The sequence below is a fragment of the Arachis ipaensis genome, chromosome B5 (assembly GCF_059453495.1).
Source record: "Arachis ipaensis isolate K30076 ecotype BB chromosome B5, ASM5945349v1, whole genome shotgun sequence".
Taxonomy (NCBI): domain Eukaryota; kingdom Viridiplantae; phylum Streptophyta; class Magnoliopsida; order Fabales; family Fabaceae; genus Arachis; species Arachis ipaensis.
The window spans coordinates 46,316,177-46,339,181 of NC_142440.1; the positions used below are offsets into that span (position 1 = coordinate 46,316,177).

Sequence of the window (23,005 nt, forward strand, 5' to 3'; positions counted from 1 at the left end):
AGTCTCTTCTGGAGGTGCTCACTGTCTTCTCTAAAATTCTTTTGAGTTCCCTGTTTGAAACCTCAGCTTGTCTGCTAGTTTGTGGGTGATAAGGGGTGGCTACCTTATGACGGACTCCGTATCTCTGTAGAATTGAATCTAGCTGTTTGTTGTAGAAGTGGCTGCCCCCATCGCTAATCAGTGTCCTTGGGACACTAAATCTGCTGAAGATGTATTTTTGTAGGAACTTTAGCACGACTCGGGTGTCATTGGTGGGCAACGCGATTGCCTCAACTCATTTAGACACATAGTCCACTACCACCACGATATATGTATTTGAGTATAAGGATGGAAAAGGTACCATGAATTCTATCCCCCCATACGTCAAACAGCTCAATCTCCAAGATTCCTTGCTATGGCATTTCATGGTTATGAGGAAGGTTTCCTGCTCTCTGGCACTTATCATAGTTTCTTGCAAACTCCCAGGAGTCTTTGAAGAGAGTTGGCCAGTAGAACCCGCTTTAAAAGACCTTGGTTGCTATTTTCTCTCCTCTAAAATGTCCTCTATATTCAGACCTGTGACAGTGCCAGAGAATCTGTTGTGCTTCCTCCTCTAAGACATAATGTCGGATCATCCCGTCTGAGCACCTCTTAAAGAGACAGGGTTCATCCCACAAGTAGTACTTGGTGTCATGCAAAAGCTTTCTGACTTGTTGTTTTGTGTACTCCTTGGGAATGAACCTCATGGCCTTATAGTTTGCAATATCTGCAAATCAGGGCACCGTGTGGATAGCAAATAGGTGCTCATCTGGGAATGTCTCATTTACAACAGTCATAGGGGGTGGCATTCCTTCTTTTGGTTCAATCCTGGACAAATGGTCAGCTACCTGATTTTTGGATCCTTTTTTGTCCTTAATTTCAATGTCAAATTCCTGAAGGAGTAGCACCCATTTGATTAATCTTGGTTTAAAATCCTGCTTGGTCAGAAGGTACTTAAGAGCAGCATGGTCAGTATAACCAATAAACTTGAAACCAATTAAATAGGATCTAAACTTATCAATTGCATAGACAACTGCCAATAACTTTTTCTCTGTTATGGTGTAGTTCTTTTAAGCATCATTTAGAACACGACTGGCATAATAAAGGACATGCATAAGCTTGTCTTGTCTATGTCCCAAGACCACTCTTATGGCATAATCACTGGCATCACACATTAATTCAAATGGTAAACTCTAATTGGGTGCAATGATGACAGGGGCAGAGTTAAGCTTTGCTTTCAAAGTTTCAAAGGCATTCAGGCATTCCTTATAAAAAAAAAAAAACAAAAGGTGTGTTAGTAGCTGAAAGATTGCACAGAAGTTTTGCAATTTTTGAAAAGGCTTTTATGAACCTTCTGTAAAATAATGCATGTCCTAAGAAACTTCTGATTGCCTCAACATTCATGGGTGATTGTAATTTGTCAATTACTTCCACCTTAACTTGATCAACCTCTATTCCTTTGTTTGAAATCCGATGGCCAAGGACAATCCCCTTAGTTACCACAAAATGACATTTTTCCCAATTTAAAACCAAATTTTTTCTTGGCATCGTTCAAAACTAAGGCTAAATGATTAAGGTAAGAGTCAAAAGAGTAACCAAAAACAGAGAAATCATCCATGAATATCTCAATGAAATTTTTAGCCATATTTAAGAAAATGGAAAGCAAACACCTTTGAAAAGTGCAAGGGCATTGCAGAGGCCAAACGGTATCCTTTTGTAGGTAAATATCCATAAGGGCATGTGAATGTTGTCTTTTATTGGTCTTTAGGATCTACTATAATTTTATTATATCCTGAGTATCCATCCAGAAAATAATAGAATGTATGGCCGGCTAACCTCTCAAGCATTAGATCTATGAAAGGCAAGGGAAAGTGATCCTTTTTTGCGGCGTTATTGAGCCTCCTGTAGTCGATGCACATGCGCCATCCTGTGACAGTTCTTGTAGGAATCAGCTCATTCTTTTCATTATAGATCACTGTCATTCCTCCTTTCTTGGGTACTACTTGCACTGGGCTTGCCCAGGGACTAGTGAGACAGGATATATGATTCTGGCTTTCCAGAGTTTTATGACTTCTTTCTGGACCACCTCTTTCATAGCAGTGTTTAAATGCCTTTGTGGTTGTACAACGGGCTTTGCATCATCTTCTAGTAAAATTTGTGCATGCATTTGGTTGGACTGATCCCTTTTAAGTCACATATAGACCACTCGAGAGCAATTTTGTGGCTCTTAAGTACTTGAATTAGCGCCTCTTCTTCATGCTAACTCAAGGAGGCGCTGATGATTACTGGATAAGTGTCTTCATCTCCCAGGAATATGTACTTTAAGGATGGGGGAAGGGGCTTTATTTCGAGTTAAGGGGGTCCTTCCTCTGCACCAGGCGTGCTTATTGTCTCCTTCTGAGGTGCTGGCTCATCTAGTTCGGGCAGAATGTCTTCGAGAATAGTGTCCAGTTCCTCTTCAAGTTTTTCAGCTTCAACTACTTCTTCGACTAGGGACTCTATGAGATCTATCCTCATGTATTCCTTAGGGGCATCTGAGTGTTGCATAGCTTCCATTGCATTCATTCAGCATAACCTCATCATCATTGACTCTAAGTGTCACTTCACCCTTCTGGACGTCTATGATAGTTTATCCCATGGCTAGAAAGGATCTTCCTAAGATGATGGATGCATTCTTGTCTTCTTCCATGTCCAATATCACGAAGTCTACAGGAAAGGTAAAGGGTCCCCACTCTCACAAGCAAATCTTCCACCACTCTCAATGGAAACTTGACTGAGCGATCAGCAAGTTGCAGGAAAATGCAGGTGGGCTTGATTTCTTGAATCTGGAGTTTCTTCCTTACTAATAATGGAATTAGGCTGATGCTTATTCCAAGATCATATAAGGCCTTCTTTATACAAGTATTTCCAATGGTGTAGGGGATTATAAAGCTCCCAGAGTCTTACAGTTTATCGGGTAGGTTCCTCTGAATGACTGTACTGCATTCCTTGGTGAGGATAACTATTTTTGCCTCTCTTCAGTCCCTTTTGTGACTTAGTATGTCCTTCATAAACTTAGAATAGGAAAGCATTTGCTCTAGAGACTCCGCAAAGGAGATTTTAATCTCAAGTTTCTTGAAAACTTCCAAGAACTTGGAAAATTGCGTATCCTTTTCTGCCTTCTGGAGTTTCTGAGGATTAGGGCTGCGCAAAAAAATCCAAATCTTGGATTTTAAACCCAATCCAAACCAAACCATTTTAAAAAAACCAGTTTTTTTTAAAAAAAAAATCCAAACCACATTGCATCAATTTTATGGTTTGGTTTTTTAATCCAAACCATTTAACCAACTTAAATCCAGATCCGGATCCAAATCCAAATTAGGATCCAAAGTTGGAAAACCCTAATTCGGTGAACAAAGTTCACACTACGCACAAATCAAACGTGCTTCTCCTTCAATGGTGTGGTCACAGCCAGTCTCTGTCACAGGCCATCGCCGCTGGAATCTTCTAGATCAACACTTTCGTCGCCACTTTCCGCCGCCTCGTTGATTCTCTTGGAACCATTAAAGACACTCCCGACCACCGCCAGAAGCTGTACGTTTACTTTTCCATTTTTTCACTGAGATGTATTTTCTTGCAAGGTAAATTTTTTTTGTAGGCACAACACGAGACAGAGGATATCGAGGCTGGTGAAGGATATTTCTGCTAAGCTCAAGTCATTGAGTGAATTTGATCGCCATGCTTCTGTTGCTAATGTATAATTTACTTCTCTGATCTTCTTTACCTTTGATGTTATAATTTCATTAATTTGTTGTTTATTGCATTTTTCTGCTTCATTTGGAACTTCGAATCAATTTTTTTTTATTTGGAAATTTCAAAACGAAAATTCAAGCTTCCTTGAACTTGAATTTGAACCCTAGGAAGCTACTTCGTGAATGGCAAGTCGTTATTCTTTAACTATGTTGGAATTTAGAAGCTACTTAATTTCTCTTTCCATGTCATTGCAGAGATTAGTTCAACATCAACCAACCCAACACCCCACTTCGGAGGAATTGAGCATTGGGAAAATCAAGTTCAAAGCTTTCAATTTGGTTATCAAGTTCACTATTACAAGTTTGCGGTTATCTTGTTCATGGACAACTTTTGTCATAAGCCTATCAAAACCAAAGGTAAGGAGAGAAGAACTCTTATGTTATTATGAACAACAGGGGCCCTAGCCAGAGAGTAGTCATTGGTGCACAAATTACACCATCTATTAAAATGATCCTCGTGTATCTCAGATCTGCTTATGGTACATAAAAAAAAGGAAAACTGTAGCTAGAGAAAGTTTTAATCCTTAAGAACTGAAGGAAATGGTAGATGAAGTTTACTTTTACATTCAGGTTCTATACATTTCCAATATACGAATGAATCCGATTCCATAATTACTGTAAAACAAAATCCGCGTTGTGTTTGGGAAAATGGAAGTGTTCTGGACATAGTAGAATTCAAATAAAAGTTGAAAAGTGAAAGGCATAAATATCATAGATTATATTCCAAATAAAAAGGTTCATATGGGTTTTTTTGCATATATGGTTTTCTAGTGAAGTAGGATCTCAGCAGGTCGTGTCGTGCAAGTTCATCATTATTTTAAGGTGGGAGAAATTGGGGAAGGATACCAGAGCACAATTTTTGTAGTTGCACTTGGATCAACTCACAAACTGCATAGTGATTAGGAGATTGATTTTGTGGGGTAGGGACTAGGGCTTTAACGCCTAGGATTCAAGATGGAATATGGATGTCATGGATATATGCTTTAGGTTTGTAGACTGTGATAGTGTATGTTGCGTAGTAGAATGCCAGACTCAGAGTCCTCTGTGTAATTTAAATTCTATCAACAGTTCAACGTGGCTGAGTAAATGCAATAAAATAAAAGATTAGGAGTGGATGTATTTGGTAGAAAGTTTGTGCTGTCATTGATTAGGATATGAATGAAGCTGACTTTAAGTTGACTAATATGGACCCATAAAAAAAATGGTTCAAAAGAAATATAGTCTAATTTAGTTGTGTTGTTTGGATATCGTATACTCTCTGTATACTCTCTGTATCATAACTGATAAGTGTTGTTTGGATTGATTGATAAACCACTATTTTATGATTTATCTTGTGCTCAATTGAGTGGATTTTATCAATCTTTCATACACTTATTCATATGATTTGCATGGTTTTACTTTTTCCTTCCTGATTTTGTGCTATGATTGAAAACATGCTTCTTTGGCCTTATATTTGCTAATATTAATCTTTTCTTATTACCATTCGATGCCTTGATATGTGCGTTAAGTGATTTCAGAGATTATAGGGCAGGAATGACTTAGAGAATGGAAAGGAAGCATGCAAAAGTGGAAGGAATACAAGAAACTGAAGGAACTGCTAAAGCTGTCCAGCCTGACCTCCTGGTACTAAATCGACCATAACTTGAGCTACAGAGGTCCAAATGACACGGTTCCAGTTGCGTTGGAAATCTAACATCTGGGGCTTCACAACGATATATAATTTACCATAGCTGCCCCTAAGCCAGGTGACGGGAACACGTAGATCACGCGGATGCATGACCTGGCAAAAGTGCAATCCGTGTAAACGCGTGGACGACGCTTCTGCGTCACTTTGCCGCGACCTGTACGTACCAGAAATCACTGGGGGCGATTTCTGGGCTGTTTTTAACCAAATTTTCAGCCCGAAAAACACAGATTAGAGGCTATAAAGTGGGGGAATGCATCCATTCATTAAGATGTCTTCCATTATTCACTTTTCAGAATTTAGATGTAGTTTTTAGAGAGAGAGGGGTTCTCCTCTCTCTTAGGTTTTAGGATTAGGATTCCTCTTAAAGGATTTAGGATTTTAACTTCCTCTCAGGTTCAATATTCCTTTTACTTTATATTTCTTTTTTACTTTCAGATACTTTAATGCTTTTATTTGTTGATTACTTATGTTGCCAAATTGGCTTACGAACCATTCATGTTAGGATTTTCTTTATTTAATATAAATTGAGGTATTTCAGATTTATGATTCTTATTTAGCTTTTTACATTCTTGGCTTGAATTGATTAATTGAAGACTCTTGAGTTATCAAACTCATCGTGATTGATAATTGTTATTTTTGCTAATTGAGTTGAATTCCGATAACTCTAGTCCTTTCTTAGGAGTTGGCTAGGACTTGAGGATCAAACTAATTAGTCCACTTGACTTTTCTTTTCTTTAGTAAAGGTTAACTAAGTGGGATTAAAACTCAATTCTCATCACCATCGATAAGGATAACTAGGATAGGACTTCCAAATTTTCATACCTTGCCCAGAGTTTTATTAGATATTAATTTATTAATTCCTGCAATTTATTTTCCTTGTTCAAACCTTTTGAAATCCAAAAACATTGTTTTTCATAACCAATAATAAATCATACTTCCCTGCGATTCCTTGAGAAGACGACCCAAGGTTTGAATACTTCGGTTTATAAATTTTACTGGGTTTGTTACTTGTGACAACCAAACGTTTGTACGAAAAGATTTTCTGTTGGTTTAGGAGCTATACTTACAACGCGATTATATTTGTGACTTTCTTTACCGATAGGAAATCAGTCCGCCAAAATGGCGCCATTGCTGGGGAATTGCAAACATGTGCCTTATTATTGGTTATTATAAATATTTGCTTTTAAATTGATTTTTTTCGAAAAAAAAAATTTCAGAGTTTTTATTTTAAAATTTTTATCCTATCTTATCTTATTTCAAAATTAAATTTCAAATTTCAAATCTTTTTCAAAATATTTTGTTTTTGTTAATTTTTGTTTTTATTTTTTCCTACTACTATGAACTCTCACCCCTTTGGCTCTGAGTCTGGTTACAATTATGTTACAGGAAGAGGAAATTACAATGAGAACAGGTATCAAGGTTGGAACAACCAAAGATGGGAGGAGCCACAAGGATTTGATCAACCCTCATGGCAACAACCACCTCCAATGGACTATCAACAACCGTTCTGTGATGCATATCAAGGCAATGGCTATGGTGAGCGCTCTTTTGATTATCAACAACCACCACCATATGCCTATGAACCCTTTCCTCAACATGACTTTGGACCACCATACTCACAAGCCTCTTTCCACCATTCACCTCCATATGACCCTAACCCATATCTACCATACCAACCACTTTATGAGCCAATTGAACCATACATAGAACCACCCCCATTCCAACACAATTAATCTCATGAACCACCACCTCAATATACACCATCTCCTTATCATTATCAAGATGAACCACCTTCCTACCATGAACCCTTTCTCCCAACAAACGAACCCTCCTATCCACCCCAAACCTCCTTGGAGAAAGCACTTACCGATCTAAACTCTACTATACAAGATCTCGTCGCCCAAATTGGACCACCGAATACCTTCAACAATCAACCCTCAAGCTCTAGTGCACTTCCTTTTCAATCCCATAATGATCTTTCCATCCCATCACCACCCTCCCTGGAAGAGCACCCACATCCATCAATCCAAGAGCAACATGATCCCAATGATGCTATTGACACGGAACAAGAGAGAAGGGATCATCTTCGCGAATCCATACTTCATAAGGAGCTAGAGGAGGCACTAAAGGTGAAGGTAGAAGGGACCTTTGCAGATGAAGGAGAAGTTGAAGAGAGTTGTCATAGAAAAGAAATCATCAAGGAGGAGTACGATTTTATACTTAAACAACTGGACAAAGCAGCAATTATTGAAAAGGAAAAAGTGGTTGCAGACTTAGGAGATGCTGAACCTCCATGGGAAAGTCAAGTTATAGAGCCTCCTTCCAAGGCGATTGAAATTGATGTTGAAGAGGGTGTACAACCTCCGAGGCATATCATAGTTGAAGACTTGGAAGAGGTTGGTCAAGAGATGGAGATTAAAGAAGAAGAAGCACAGCCTCCCATGCCCTTGGTAAGCAATGAAGAAGAGATTGAATTGGAAGAAAGCTACCAAGAGGAAGAGGTTGATATTGAAGAAACTTGCAAAGAGGTGGAAGTTGTTAGAGAAGAGCACAAGGGAGTAGAGCTTGCAAATTCGTTAGAAATACCTCTCCCAAGGCCATTACCGTCCAACACAACGTTCAAGTGGGTAAAATTCTTATCCTTGACCTTTACTTTCCAACTTGAATATGGGATACTAGAAACGGATGGTCAGCTTAGAGCTCTTTGTAGCATTAAGAGTAAGAGGAAGATGGTCAGTGGTAATAATTGTCCTGCAAGGTTCATTATGGTTGGAAGCTTTAAATTTAAACGCAAAGGTTGGTGTAGAGTTCAATTAAATGGGTCTAGGAAGTTGTTTGGATGCTTCAGTGAGAATTCAAAAGCTGAACCACCCGGATGGAATCATGATAATCAACTTGAAGACGGGTGTAGAAACAAGATTTGGGATCCAGGAATATATGAGGATCAACTTTGGGAGCTCAAAGCTTGTGAAGAACCCCATCAAAGCTTGAGGAATTTACTTAGTATTGATAGAGCTTATTGGAAGTCCAAGCATTGGTGGAAATTTCAAGACGAGTTCAAGCACAAGCCGCCATGACAAGGAGCTCAGCACATGTCCAACTTAAGGACTTTAACTAAAAGTGCTAGGTGGGAGACAACCCACCATAGTATAATCATTCCTTTTTTCAATTTTAATTTTATTTCGATTTGTTTTTAAGTTTTATTTTATTCCATCTTATTGAACCTGGAATTATTCATAACATTTGCATCAACATCTGCATAATGCATTCTGTATTTTGCATATATATATTAAAAAAAGAAAGAAAGAAACACGCACGCGACGTGGAAGCGTCGCTGACGCGTCCGCATCACAAGTGTATTAGGAAGAAAAGAAAAGTGAACAGAGAATCACGCGAGAGTGTGGCTGGAGGCGTGCCTTAGGCACAAATATGCCCACGTGACCGCGTCGCCGACGCGGCCACGTCATTTGAAAAAATAGCTTCCCCACGCGTCCGCGTCACCCACGCGAACGCGTGGCTTTGTAAAATCGACATAAACGGGTGTATGGCAGTATGTTGGGCTGGAATGGGGCTGGACTCGCGCTAGAAGCCCAAGCCCTCCCATGCTAATGCGTTCCCCACGTGGCCGCGTCATTTTTCAAAAATGGCCAGCCACGCGATTGCGTCAACCACGCGACCGCGTCACCCAAAAATTTGGCAAAAAGAGTTTCGAACAGAGAGTTGCGCGAACGCGAGGCTGCACTCACGCCAATCGCACAAATCAGGCCACGTGATCGCGTGACCCACGCGTCCACGTCACCTGACCTTATCGCGCACCACGCGACCTCGTCACTCACGCGTCCGCGTCGCCTGCGTCGCACAATTTATCCAGATCAGCGCCAATTATCTTATCTTTTCTTTTCTAATCCTAATTTCTTCTATCTTTTCTTCTTTCCTCTTTCTTTCTTACTTTATCTCTTTCACTTCTCATTCTTTTTCACCTTCATTCTATTTTACTTAATTTATTTTCATACTTTCATTCATTGCATTTTAATTTCGTGCATATTTTTCTTTTCTTTTCTAAATTCATTATTTTTCCTTTAGTGTTGATTTTCTTATTTAACTGTTGCATCTTCTCTTGTATTATTTTGGGTGCTTAGGGACTTGTTTTATTCTAGTTAGGTAATATTATTTAAATCAATGCCAATCTTTTATACCTGTATTACTTTTGCATTGACATGAATTTATATTATCTCTCCTTACCCACACTCTCTTCGCTATTGTTGCAAATTTTTGCATTCTTGATTTGCCATGTACTTCTACTGTTTTCTCACTTGCATGTTGTAGCTACCATGTAATTGAGACCCTCATTATTTGGCATTAACCCAACCATATTTTATTTGTTTTCTTATCTTTATTTCTGGGTTACTGTTCTTTTTTTCTCTTCTTTCAGGCTGGCCACCGAAGACGGAAAAAGGGAGAAACTTCTAAAATGGGAGACAAACAAGTCCATCTGCACAATCCTTGAAGAAAAGCATCAGTTGGAACAACCCGTCCACCTGCACATCTCAGCATGCACCGAGGACGGTGCAATCTTTAAGTGTGGGGAGGTCGATGCCGATCTCCATGGGTTAGCTAGTTTCTTCTTTTCAACACCATTGTTTTATTTTCTTTGTTTGTTCATTATTTCATTTGCATGTTTAATTGCATGTTTGTTTGATTTTATGCATTTAGCTACTGCTTGGTTGAGAAATAATAAGTTTCTTTTTAAGACCCTATTTTTGAAAAAAAAATAATTTTCACTAATTTAAAATCAAAATTTTTGTGTTAAACTTGTTTGAAGATCGTAAATTGGAACATGGTTTTTGAGCTAAAGAATACACAACCTGTGAGATTTTGAGCTTATTTATATGGTTACATTATTTAACCATAAATTTTTATTCTTCTGTGTTTTCTTCTCCATAACTGCAATCTATATTTTGTTCCACTCTATATGTCCATTATTTAGTGTATTTACATGCTTGCATATGATTGAGGCCATTACTTGTTTTCACTCACTTATCCCAAATAAGCCTATCCTTTTATGTCACTCTTGTTAGCCACTTTGAGCTTTTTAACCCCCCCTCTATTCCATAACCACATTACTAGCCTTAAGCAGAAAAATAAAATAAAAATTCCAAGTTGAATCCTTGGTTAGCTTAAGATAGATATTGTGTATAATTTAAGTATGGAAAATTTTATGGGAACATGGGATGATAGAAAAAAAAGAGAAATTAAATTGAATAAGTTATTTGAAAATTTGGGAAGCATGCTTATGTGAAATTAAAATAATTAAATTACCATGTGCATTAAAAAAAATATTAAGTAATTAAATAAGGGGATACAAAAAAAAAGAGAAGAAAAATAATATTACCCCAAATGAAAAATAAAAAGAATCAATGCACATGGGACAAAATTCAAAAATAAGTTTGATACATGAGCATGTAATACAAAAGTGGGAAAAATTTGGGTAGCTAGGTAAAGCATTTTAAATTATATAAAGTATATATGTTAGGTGAAATCTTAGACTAATCAAGGATTCACTTTGTTAGCTCACTTAGCCTTATATATATATATATATATATATCCTTACCTTTACCTCAGCCCCATTACAACCCTGAAAAGACCTCATGATGTTTGCATTTGTATACTAAATATTTGTTGATTGGTTAGATGAAGAACAAGGTTGAGAAAGCATGACTAGGGAAGAGTAGAGTGATTGACCCTAGACACTTGAGATTTAGAGTGATATACACTACCAGTAAGGGTTCAATGCTTGATTCTATATTCCCTGCTTTCATGAGCTATCTTCTTACAAGTTTACTTGTTTTTACTGTATGGTTTGAATTAGTGGAATTTGATTTATATTTGTCTTGGAGAACTTATTTATTTTTAACCAAGTAGGTAGAAGCATTTCACATTTAGTTGCATTCATATAGATAGGATTGCATTTCATACATTTTACCATTCCTCTTCACTCCTTTATAGCTTCTCTTGAGCTTAGCATGAGGACATGCTAATGTTTAAATGTGGGGAGGTTGATAAACCACTATTTTATGGTTTATCTTGTGCTCAATTGAGTGGATTTTATCAATCTTTCATACACTTATTCATATGATTTGCATGGTTTTACTTTTTCCTTCCTGATTTTGTGCTATGATTGAAAACATGCTTCTTTGGCCTTATATTTGCTAATATTAATCTTATCTTATTACCATTCGATGCCTTGATATGTGCTTTAAGTGATTTCAGAGATTACAGGGCAGGAATGACTTAGAGGATGGAAAGGAAGCATGCAAAAGTGGAAGGAATACAAGAAACTGAAGGAACTACTAAAGCTGTCCAGCCTGACCTCCTGGTACTAAATCGACCATAACTTGAGCTATAGAGGTCCAAATGACGCGGTTCCAATTGCGTTGGAAAGCTAACGTCCGGAGCTTCACAACGATATATAATTTACCATAGCTATCCCGAAGCCAGGTGACGCAAACGCGTGGATCACGCGGACGCATGACCTGGCAAAAGTGCAATCCACGCAAACGCGTGGACGACGCTTCCGCGTCACTTTGCCGCGACCTGTACATACCAGAAATCACTGGGGGCAATTTTTGGGCTATTTTTGACCCAGTTTTTGGTCCAGAAAACATAGATTAGAGGCTATAAAGTGGGGGAATGCATCCATTCATTAAGATGTCTTCCATTATTCACTTTTCAGAATTTAGATGTAGTTTTTAGAGAGAGAGAGAGAGGTTCTCTCCTCTCTCTTAGGTTTTAGGATTAGGATTCCTCTTAAAGGATTTAGGATTTCAACTTCCTCTCAGGTTCAATATTCCTTTTACTTTATATTTCTCTTTTACGTTCAGATACTTTAATGCTTTTATTTGTTGATTACTTATGTTGCCAAATTGGCTTACGAACCATTCGTGTTAGGATTTTTTTTATTTAATATAAATTGAGGTATTTCAGATTTATGATTCTTATTTAGCTTTTTACATTCTTAGCTTGAATTGATTAATTGGAGACTCATAAGTTATCAAACTCATCGTAATTGATAATTGTTATTTTTGCTAATTGAATTGAATTCCGATAACTCTAGTCCTTTCTTAGGAGTTGGCTAGGACTTGAGGATCAAACTAATTAGTCCACTTGACTTTTCTTTGCTTTAGTAAAGGTTAACTAAGTGGGATTAAAACTCAATTCTCATCACCATCGATAAGGATAATTAGGATAGGACTTCCAAATTTTCATACCTTGCCCAGAGTTTTATTAGATATTAATTTATTAATTCCTGCAATTTATTTTCCTTGTTCAAACCTTTTGAAACCTAAAAACACTGTTTTTCATAACCAATAATAAATCATACTTCCCTGCAATTCCTTGAGAAGAGGACCCGAGGTTTGAATACTTCGGTTTATAAATTTTATTGGGTTTGTTACTTGTGACAACCAAACGTTTGTACGAAAAGATTTTCTATTGGTTTAGGAGCTATACTTACAACGTGATTATATTTATGAATTTCTTTACCGATAGAAAATTAGTTCGCCATTTCATGTTTGTTTTAAGATTATCCATTTATGCTAAGGGAGGGAGATAGATAATGTACTTTAAATAGGTGGAGCTTCTAAGGTGTAATTTAGAAATTTGGTTGTGTCTATCTCTTGTTAAACTTGAAATGATCAAGTAAAAATGCTGTATCGTAATCCCTCTTTTATTTTTATTATTTTTTTTCTTCTGAATTTTAGACTTATAAGCATTTAATGGGTAGTGCTGGATATCATGATTGTTTTCATGCAAGTGCTGTCGTTTTCTCACTAATTTGCACATCAATGTTGAATGAACTCTTTTCAACACTTGAAGTTGTTTTGCCGTATTTGAACTCCAATTTTTATGATCTTTTGTGTCAAGGAACAATAACTTATTTTTCTTTGCATAAATTTGTATTTATTTTGTTTTATTGTTCAATGGATCTTCTTTTGGTGATGTTGTGAAACACTGAAGTAAGGGCAATAAAATTTGCTACGTGATTGGTGGGGGATTTTCCTTTTGTAGGGGACACTTTTTTCTAATTGTTTAATTCAAGGCACAATTAATGTTGTTGTCTTCATTGTTGTAGTAGTAATCAATATTCTATATAATCTTAGTTGTTTTAATTGTTATAATTAATAATTCTTTGAATGAACTGTTATTCTTTTACCAAATTCGAACGTGCACATAATTTTCTTTAGCTGTACATCAGATCCAAAGAAAGAGTAGCACTAGTAATACCATAATTTGTTTGTCTTCAACATTTATAAGAAAGTAATGATTAAAAAATAAGCTTTTAGACGAATTTTAAATTTTTAATGTATTATAAATTTAATTTTTTTTGGATAAATGAATTGTCATAATGACATTGTTCTTGCTTAGAAAAAATACACGGTATCTCACATTTAAGTAGAAATAGGATGACTGAATTATTGCATTGTTTTTAATTACTAAACTCATGGTAGATAGAACAAAATTATGACAGAGTAGGATTGGGATTTTTGGATGAGAAAGTGATGGTAGGTTAGTTGGCTTAACGTGCTTGAATGTTCTGATGAAATAGGATGATCAAAATCAAAATGGTTACTTTTGAGTGCTGTAAAGTGTAAACAGCTCATTTGACAAAGGCATTTTTTTCTTTGCGAGATATATGAACATGGATTAGTTTATGAATCATGTTGAAGTTTTATTGGCTGTTGTTTCTTTGGATTAGTTTGTGTTAATTTTAGCATGTTTGACACCAAATTTTGAGTTATGTACACCTTGCTTTATATGCAGAGTAAGATGATTGAAAACAGTAATATTGAAGCAGTAGGGATGTCTGCTAGCACTCAACCATCTTCTCCACCGTCAAGTGTTCGTAAGAATCGGTCAGCTGTCTGGGATCATTTTGATGTAGAGAATGCTACCGGAAAGAAGGCTAAATGCAAATATTGTGGTAGATTAATACAATATGGGAATGGAACAGACTCAATGGGTGGTCATTTGAGAAGATGCAAGCAAAATCCTAATAATGATTCGAACAAAAGAAGAAAAACAACGACCACACCGACTATAGATGAGCGTGGTGTTTTAAATTCACCCAGTGCTTCCAAATTTGACCAAGAGGAGGCTCGAAGGGCACTTGTGGAAATGTTTATTGGGGAAGGGCTACCATTTCGCTTTGTTGAAAGCCCGAAATTCCGAAGATTTGTGCATGTCCTACAAGCAAAATTCAAAGTTCCTTCACGGACTACATTAGCACGTGACATTGGAGCTCTTTATGCTGAAAAGAAGATGAAGTTGCAAGATTTTCTTTCGGCAAATTGTGGTAGAGTATGTCTAACCACTGACACTTGGACTTCAATTTCAAAATTTTACTTATATGATTTTGACAGCACACTTTGTTGATTTGGATTGCAAATTACATAAAAAAATACTTAATTTTTGTCAAGTGACAAGTCATTCAGGAGATGTTATAGGAGCAACAATTGAATCTTATTTAAATAATTGGAATTTGAAGCGGGTATTTAGTGTGACAGTTGATAATGCCTCGTCTAATGATGTTGTAATTAAATATCTGAAGCAGCGATTGAATTCTTGGAATAGCATTATTTTGAATGGTGAATTTATTCATATGAGGTGTTGTGCACATATTATAAACTTAATTGTAAAAGAAGGGTTGAAAGAGATTGATGAATCAGTCTTGAGGATTCGTAGTGCAGTAAAGTATGTTAGATCTTCTCCATCTAGAGCTAGTAGGTTTCAAAAGTGTGTTGAACTAGAAAAAATCCAATATAAAGGCTTACTTTGCATGGATGTTGAGACTAGGTGGAACTCTACCTATCAAATGTTAGAGGTAGCTTTGAAGCATCGCAAAGCATTTGAGTTGCTTACTTTGAAAGATAATACCTATATAGGAGAGATGAATGGAGGAAAAGGGAGAGGTGTTCCTTGTGATTCAGACTGGCAGTATGCTGAGTCCATTGTACCATTTTTGCGAGTGTTCAGTGATGCCACTATATGTGTTTCTGGTACCTTATATGTTACCAGTGATATGTATATAAATGAAGTATTTGCAGTTGGACGATTTATTCGTCATTCTTGCGATTCTGTTGATTTTAGTACTATGTCAATGGTAGAAAGGATGAGGGTTAAGTATGAGAAGTATTGGGGCAATCCTGATTCGGTGAATATGTTGTTATTGATTGCTATTGTACTTAATCCAATGCAAAAGATTGAGTATGTCAATTATTTCTTGGATTACTTATTTGGAGAAGAAAAAGGAGGCGAATTGAAGTCAAAGTTGTCCAAGTGTATAAAGTTACTTTACCAGCAATACCAAAGTTCTGAGGAAGCAAGTGAACCTGATACGCAATATGTTCAAGCCAACAACATTAATACCAATCTTCATGGCATGGGCTTTTTTCTGCAAGCAACCGGTCGTAGAACAAAGACAAGATCTGAACTTGATAGATATTTACAAGAAGAGATACTCCCATAAGTTCGATATACTAAACTGGTGGAAAGTCAACTCAACCCGATCTCCAATTCTGGGAAATATGGCTCGTGAGGTATTGGCTATACCTATTTTTACGGTAGCTTCGGAGTCTGCATTTAGTACTGGAGGAAGAGTCATCGATCCATACCGTAGTTCCTTAACACCTAGAATGGTAGAGGCCTTAGTCTGCACGGGAGATTGGCTTAAGAAAGATCTTTTCTCTACTTTAGATGATGATGGTGAAGTTCTTCAACAAGTTGATCAAGGTATAGGATTTTTTCATATTTCTTCTCATTTTATTTTATTTTTGTTTTTGTCGTCTTTCTATTTTAGAATTTAGGTATTAGTTACTAATTAAAAGTTGTTGAATATAGACTTGATAATTAATTTGATTCACTTGGCAGATATATTTTCCTCTAACGATGGTGCTTGTTCTATGGCGGCATCAATTGATAATCTTGATGATGACTAGGTATGCTTAATATTCTCCTTTGGTTTAATACTTTCATTCAAAGATTTGTTTTAAAATGACAAAGGTATATTTTGTTATTTACAGATATATTTTCCTCAAAGGTTATGGTTGTTTGATGATTTTGTTGGCAACTTGGCATCTTTTGATACTTTGTGGTTGTTGTTTTAGAGAGATTTTTCGGTGGTATTCTTTTGATGTTTTGAGAATGATTAAATGTTATATAGATTAGCTATTGTCATTAAATTTATAAAGAACCAAATTCTAGTTGTAATGAACCTATACACTTTAAAATGACTTTAGTATTAATTTTACTTTTAAAAAAATTATAGTTTGAAAATTGAATTTCTAAAAACTAGTTTTAAAAGTGGATTTTTTGTTAAAATATCTAGTTTGAAAATTGGATTTTTAAAAACTAGTTTTAAAATTAGATTTTTGGTTGAAGAAACTGGTTTTAAAACTGGATTTTCAAAAATTGGTTTTAAAACTGGATTTTATAAAAGAAACCAGATTTTAGATTTGAATTTTAAAAAAACCAGATTTAAAACCGGTTTATAAGTAAAATCGGATTTTAAACCGGTTTATAAGTAAAACTGGATTTAAATTTTAAAACCAATTTAAAACCGATTTTTATTTTTTTAAACCGGTTTAGAACTGGTTTCTCTCTTCAATTCAGTTTGGATTTATAAAAATCCAAACCATGCCCACCCCTACGGAGGATATGGTAGCTTGCCCTTATATTCTAAGGCTTTTGGTAGTACAGGATGAGTATCCAGGGTGACTGGAAGGGAGTTTTTATGGGGTCTGAGGGAAACATTCCTTGGATTGGCATTTATATCTCTTCCCCTCTCTGGGCAATGAATGCTTGTGCTTCCCCCTCCTGGGAGTTCAACACCCTCAATGGTGCTCTGGGTTGTTTTGTTTTCATTGCCTGCTATCTCTTTTTCATCCTGGGCCCTTCTGTTCTGAGGTTGGGTATTCAGGGCTCTACCACTCCTCAATTGAATTACTTGGCACTCCTCTCTTATCTGTTCAGATATCTGCTATTTGGCTTGGCTAAATTGTGTTTTCATATTCTTCCTTATCTGTTTAGATAATGCAGCAAGCATGGAAGCCAAGTCGGATGGGTTTTCATGTTGTGGGGTTTGGGAAGGGGTGTTGTTAACTGAACCTTGCAGGTTTAATACTTGTTGTGTGAGAAAGTTCAGTTGCTAGGTTAAAGATTCATTTTGTTCAAGAATGTTGGGTTCAGTGGATACGGTCTTAACTTCCCCCTTCATTGAGGTCTCACTGGCTGAGTATAAATATTGATTGTTGGCGACAATCTCAATGAGTTCATCAGCTTCATCAGTTGTCTTCCTCATGTGTATTGAACCATCAGCAGAATTATTCAAGGACATCTTGGCCATGTCTGAGAGTCCATAATAGAAAATATCCAGCTTGACCCAGTCTGAGAACATTTCAGTGGGGCATCTTCTGAGCATCAGCTTGTATCTTTTCCAAGCATCATGGATGGACTCATTCTCTCCTTGTTTAAAGGTTTGAATATCCATTCTCAACTTAGTCAGCTTCCTTGGGGAAGTATTCATTCATAAACTTGTTCACCACTTTGCTCCATGTGTTCAGGCTTTTTCTGGGTTGAGCATCCAGCCACCTCTTTGTTTGATCTTTCATAGAAAATGGGAAGAGTAGTAGCCTGTAGACATCAGGGTCTACTCCGTTGGTTTTCATAGTGTCACAGATCTACATGAAGTCAGCAATGAATTAACTAGGTTCTTCCTGTGGAAGTCCATGTTAACTGACAGTTTTACTGCACTAGAGTGATTAACTATGGGTTGAGCTCAAAGTTGTTTACTCTAATAGGAGGCACACTGATGCTCCTTCCATAGAAAATAAGAGTGGGAGTTGTATAGGATCCCAAAGTTCTTCTGGGTTGTGCATACTCATTTGTGTCCATGGTGAACTTTCCAGTTCCTACATACACACTTATGAGACAAAGAAAGGTGGGAGTCTCTATGTCAGAGTATAGAGAACTCTCAAGTATCCTAAAAAGAAATAAAATAAAATAAAATAAAGTAGGTGATTAACTCAGAAAATTTTGAAACAAGAATTCAAGAATTAACCTAAATTTTCGAAAATTTAAAAGGAGGGTTTTCAAAAATTTGAAATTCAAAAAGAAAGAAAAAAAGGTAATACCAAGCTTTAAAATTTGAAATTAAATAAAAAGAAGATGCAAAAGTTTTCGAAAATTCAAGAGAAAAGTTTTTAAATTTTTTTGAAATAAATAAAAAGAAAAACACTAAAAAGACACCAAACTTAAAAATCAAAAATAAGAAAAAATTAATAATGAAATTTTTCAAAAAAATAGAAAAATAGGTAAAACTTAAAATTAGAAATTCAAAAGGAAATAAATAGTCACAAACTAATAAAATAAAAAATTACCTAATCTAAGCAACAAGACAACCGGTAGTTGTCAATCTCGAACAATCCTCGGTAACGGTGCCAAAAACTTGGTACGCAAAATTTGAACTCGCACAACTTCACCGGCAAGTGCACCGGGTCGTCCAAGTAATACCTCAGGTGAGTGAGGGTCAATCTCACGAGGATTGTTGGATTGAGCAAGCAATAGCTATCTTGCTAGACTTAGTTAGGCAAAAAGTAAAGAGAGTAGTTTTTGAAAGTGCATAAAACAAGATAATAAAGAAAAGCAGTTAAAGGTGGTGTAGAGATAATATATGGAAGCAGTTAAGGCCTCAGAGATGTTTATCTTTCTGGATTAATACTTCTGACTAACTACTTTAATAATGAATGATTAATTCTATGGCAAACTGTAAGTGATTAAACCCTAATTCCTTATCAATTTAATCTCCTCTGATTCTCATTAAACACCAGGGTCAGTGGTCATTCAATTTGAACGAGGGAGAACCTCAGCATTCTAGTTTATACCACAAAAGCCCTAATCACCCCAGATCCCAGCTGAACAGATGTTCCCATGTCCCCAACCAGTTGTGTATTAGTCGTCTAGGAGATGTATTCTCAAGCTGTAGTTCAATACTATCCAGTCAAGGACTCGCAAGAACTTGTGTAGAAAAAGGGTCATACTTCTGATCCACCTAGTTTTGTTTACATTGAAGAACAAAAATACATCTTAGAATGGAATCAAACATATATTAAAATAGAAGAGTAATAATATTAATCGATAGAAATAAACAGAGCTCCTAACCTTAACCAGGAGGTTTAGTTGCTCATGACTTTACAGAGAAAACAGAAGTAAAGAAGAAGATCTGAAGTAATTTATTCAAATCCCCTTTTAATCCTAAGTGATCTCTTCTTTAAATAGTAAAATACTAACCCTAAAAGATGTTTATTTAAATTAAGAATTACAAAAATAAGATAAGAAAAGCCTAAGGAGTGCTAAAATCCACTTTGGGGCCCACTTGGTGAGTGTTTGGGCTAATGCCTGCGCTTAACTTGGATTCTGGGCGTTGAACGTGGAGAGAGGGGTGAGCTAGTTGGTTTCTGCTCCCTGACTGGTGTTGAACGCCAGTTTTGGGCGTTCAACATGGGGCTTGCTCCTCTATGGGCGCTAAACGCCAGGTTTGGACGTTTAGCGCCAGATTTGGCAGTAATTCTGGAAGAAAAGTATAAACTATTATATATTTCTGGAAAGCTCTGAAAGTTAGCTTTCCAACACCATTAAGACCATGTCAATTGGATCTTTGTAGCTCAAGTTATGCTCGTTAGAATGCAAGGAGGTCAAGATTGACAATATCTACTACCCTTCCTTCGTCTTTAAACAGGATTCTGCCAAACTTGCCCAAATTCACCTAAAAATCAAAGAAACAATACAAAACTTAAAGTAGCATCCAAAGATGAATTTTGTACTAAAACATAATAAAACTTAGTAAAATCTAACTAAAAACACTATAAAAATAGATAGAAAAAGGGTATAAGATGATCATGCATCAAACATATTGACAATAACCAAAAATCTGACACCAATTTCATATTTCCCGGCAACGGTACCAAAACCTTGAGGTGCAGGAATTACGCCGGTTTGAATTTTACATAAAAATAGAATTTTGTTGCGAGTATAGACCAAACCGACAAATAACTCCCACGATCATAGTTTAGAAATATAGAGATTTTGTCACAATCAAATCAATTAACTGGGAGTTTGAAGTCTCGGGTTGTCTCCCTTTGACCATGAAAATTGATGTGCACACTCTTGGTTGCGAAATACGGGGATTTTAAAGCATAAAAAGGAAAATTAAAAAGAACTAAAGAATAAAAGAACTAGCAAAGGATCAAAAAGGAAATGAATGCAAATCAAAAGAAAGCAAGATCAAAACTAGTAAAAATGCGATAAATACATAAAAGAGCCTTGACTTGGGAATGAGAATTAAGGAATCCTATCATCGTCATAACCACAACTATGGCAATTATGATGAGTTAATCTCACTTTGTCAATCCCTAACATCGAGGAGTAAGTCAAGCAAGCATAATTGACCTTAATCCATAAGTAAAAAGCTAACTTACTAATTAACTTAATAAAAAGCTTGCGTCAATGGAAACAAAAGCCAACTAGCAACCTAAGAATTACTACTAAATGTCGGACATTATGACTCTAGTATCCTAGGAACTCATAAAGGTGTGAAAATCTACTCAAAATTCATAATTGGCATTTTCACAAACACCTTGTGGGCATAAAAACAAAACATGGTAAATTTTAAAGGAAAATAAAAACTATAACCAAACAATTCACAATATCAACAATAGACATTCAGTCAAGCAAGTATAAATCATAAAATATTAAATTCATCAACCAAAACTTCAAGAAATTAAAATTGCATATATTAACAAAGTAACTTCAACTATAAGAAAATAAGAGTAAATGTGATGTAATTAAAGAGAAATTAAAGAGTACTTACAAAGAGATGAGAAAAATCCAAGATCAAAACTGAAATTATAAAATTCTACAATGAAACCTAAATAAAACATAAGAGAGAATTTGCTAAACTGCACTACTCCTACTCATAATGTGTATTTCTATTGTAAAAGTGTGCTCTTCTTGATGTATGTTCATTTTCATTTGATATAGCCTTTAAATTGGCTTCAACAACTCCCAAAATTGGGCCAAGAGGTCCTCAAAATCGTGAGTCACGTGCTTCATTAATGAAGTCACGTGCATGAACTTGTGCATACGCACAGATGTGTGCGTACGCACACTTGTTGGTTTCTCACTTGTGCGTACGCACAGAAATTTGTGCGTACGCACACTTCAGTGTGTGCTTCTCTTTTGTTTTCTTCATGAAATCTCCCATTTTACATGCTTCCTTCCACTTTTGCCTAGCCATTCATGCCTATTGGGCCTGGAATCACTCACGAAATATATCACGGTATTGAATGGAATAAAAGTAGAATTAAAATGATCAATTTAAGCACAAAAACATATATTTTCACATTTAGGTTCAATCTAGAGAGAAATCGCAAAAGTATGCTATTTTGGTGATTAAGTGTGAGTTTATGTGATGAAATCCGTCCAACTCAAGCAAAAAATCATCACCAAATATGGACTCATCAGTCGTCGTGACTAGATGTCACCCTTTGTGCATCTTCTTTAGTGAATGAGATTGTGGGCAGATCGGGAGCTCCGATGTCTTTTTCGACTTGGTATACCTCCTTAAAATGTCTTTTATGTGAAGACTTAGTAACTCGTCCTCCTGCAAATCATCCATTTATCATGTGTATGTATCTATCAGGGGTTTGTGGTGGCCGATCTTGCCAACTTCCATCTTCATCTCCTCTCTTCCTCTTTCCTAGGTCGTCTGACCTTTTAGTGAGGTACCTCTCTAGTTGACCTTCTCTGGCCAATTTTTCTATAACATTTTTCAGATCATAACAGTCATTGGTAGAATGCCCGTATAGTTTATGGTACTCACAATATTCTGTCTGACTTTCGGCCTTTTATGTTTAATAGGGCAAGGAGGTGGAAGTTTTTCAGTGTAACAGATTTTCTTGTAGATATCAACAAGAGAAACTCAGAGTGGGGTGTAGTTATGGTACCTTCGAGGCTTCTCCGATTTATACTCCTCTTTTTTCTTTGTCTCCTTCTCCCTGCCCAGAGCTTGGTAGGGAAGGTTTGGACTTTGGGATGGATCTCTAAGTCGGGAGTTCTCTTTCATGTTGATATACTTCTTTGCCCGCTCCTATTTTTCATACAAGGAATTCGGGTGTCGCTTGGATATAGATTGGAAAAATAGCCTTTCTCTAAGGTCGTTAACCAACCCCATTATCACTGCTTCAGGGGATAAGTTTTGTATTTTCAAACAAGCTTTGTTGAACCTTTTCATATAATCTCATAGTGTTTCTTCGACTTCTTGTTTTACCCGTAAGAGACTTGGAGCATGTTTTATTTTATCCTTCTGAATGGAAAATCGAGTAAGAAACTTTCTTGCCAGGTCATCAAAACAAGTCACCGACCTGGGTGGTAAGTTATCAAACCACTTCATCGCTGC

General features: G+C 36.4%; 2 protein-coding genes and 1 pseudogene across 2 annotated transcripts; all 3 read left to right on the top strand.

Annotated features, from left to right (window-relative positions):
* Positions 1-2,654: 2,654 nt before the first annotated feature.
* On the top strand, positions 2,655-4,421 carry LOC107641895 (uncharacterized). The gene is made up of 5 exons (XM_088486999.1): positions 2,655-2,735; positions 3,509-3,591; positions 3,656-3,752; positions 4,005-4,166; positions 4,380-4,421. The coding sequence occupies exons 1-5, from the start codon at positions 2,655-2,657 to the stop codon at positions 4,419-4,421; spliced, it is 465 nt and encodes a 154-aa protein (XP_088343125.1).
* A 2,412-nt stretch (positions 4,422-6,833) lies between these two features.
* On the top strand, positions 6,834-14,321 carry LOC148564064 (uncharacterized). The gene is made up of 3 exons (XM_088487000.1): positions 6,834-7,228; positions 7,343-8,499; positions 14,317-14,321. The coding sequence occupies exons 1-3, from the start codon at positions 6,834-6,836 to the stop codon at positions 14,319-14,321; spliced, it is 1,557 nt and encodes a 518-aa protein (XP_088343126.1).
* Position 14,322: 1 nt separating this feature from the next.
* Positions 14,323-15,342, top strand: LOC148564065 (zinc finger BED domain-containing protein RICESLEEPER 2-like; annotated as a pseudogene).
* Positions 15,343-23,005: the final 7,663 nt, after the last annotated feature.

Bases quoted from the DNA above. Each gene is read 5' to 3' on its own strand.
- LOC148564064 (XM_088487000.1), top strand. From the start codon at position 6,834: ATGAACTCTCACCCCTTTGGCTCTGAGTCTGGTTACAATTATGTTACA. The intron at 7,229-7,342 runs ATCTCATGAACC...TCCACCCCAAAC, and splicing joins CCCCCATTCCAACACAATTA to CTCCTTGGAGAAAGCACTTA.
- LOC107641895 (XM_088486999.1), top strand. From the start codon at position 2,655: ATGGCTAGAAAGGATCTTCCTAAGATGATGGATGCATTCTTGTCTTCT. The intron at 2,736-3,508 runs GTAAAGGGTCCC...GGAATCTTCTAG, and splicing joins TCACGAAGTCTACAGGAAAG to ATCAACACTTTCGTCGCCAC. The intron at 3,592-3,655 runs GTACGTTTACTT...TTTTTTTTGTAG, and splicing joins CCCGACCACCGCCAGAAGCT to GCACAACACGAGACAGAGGA.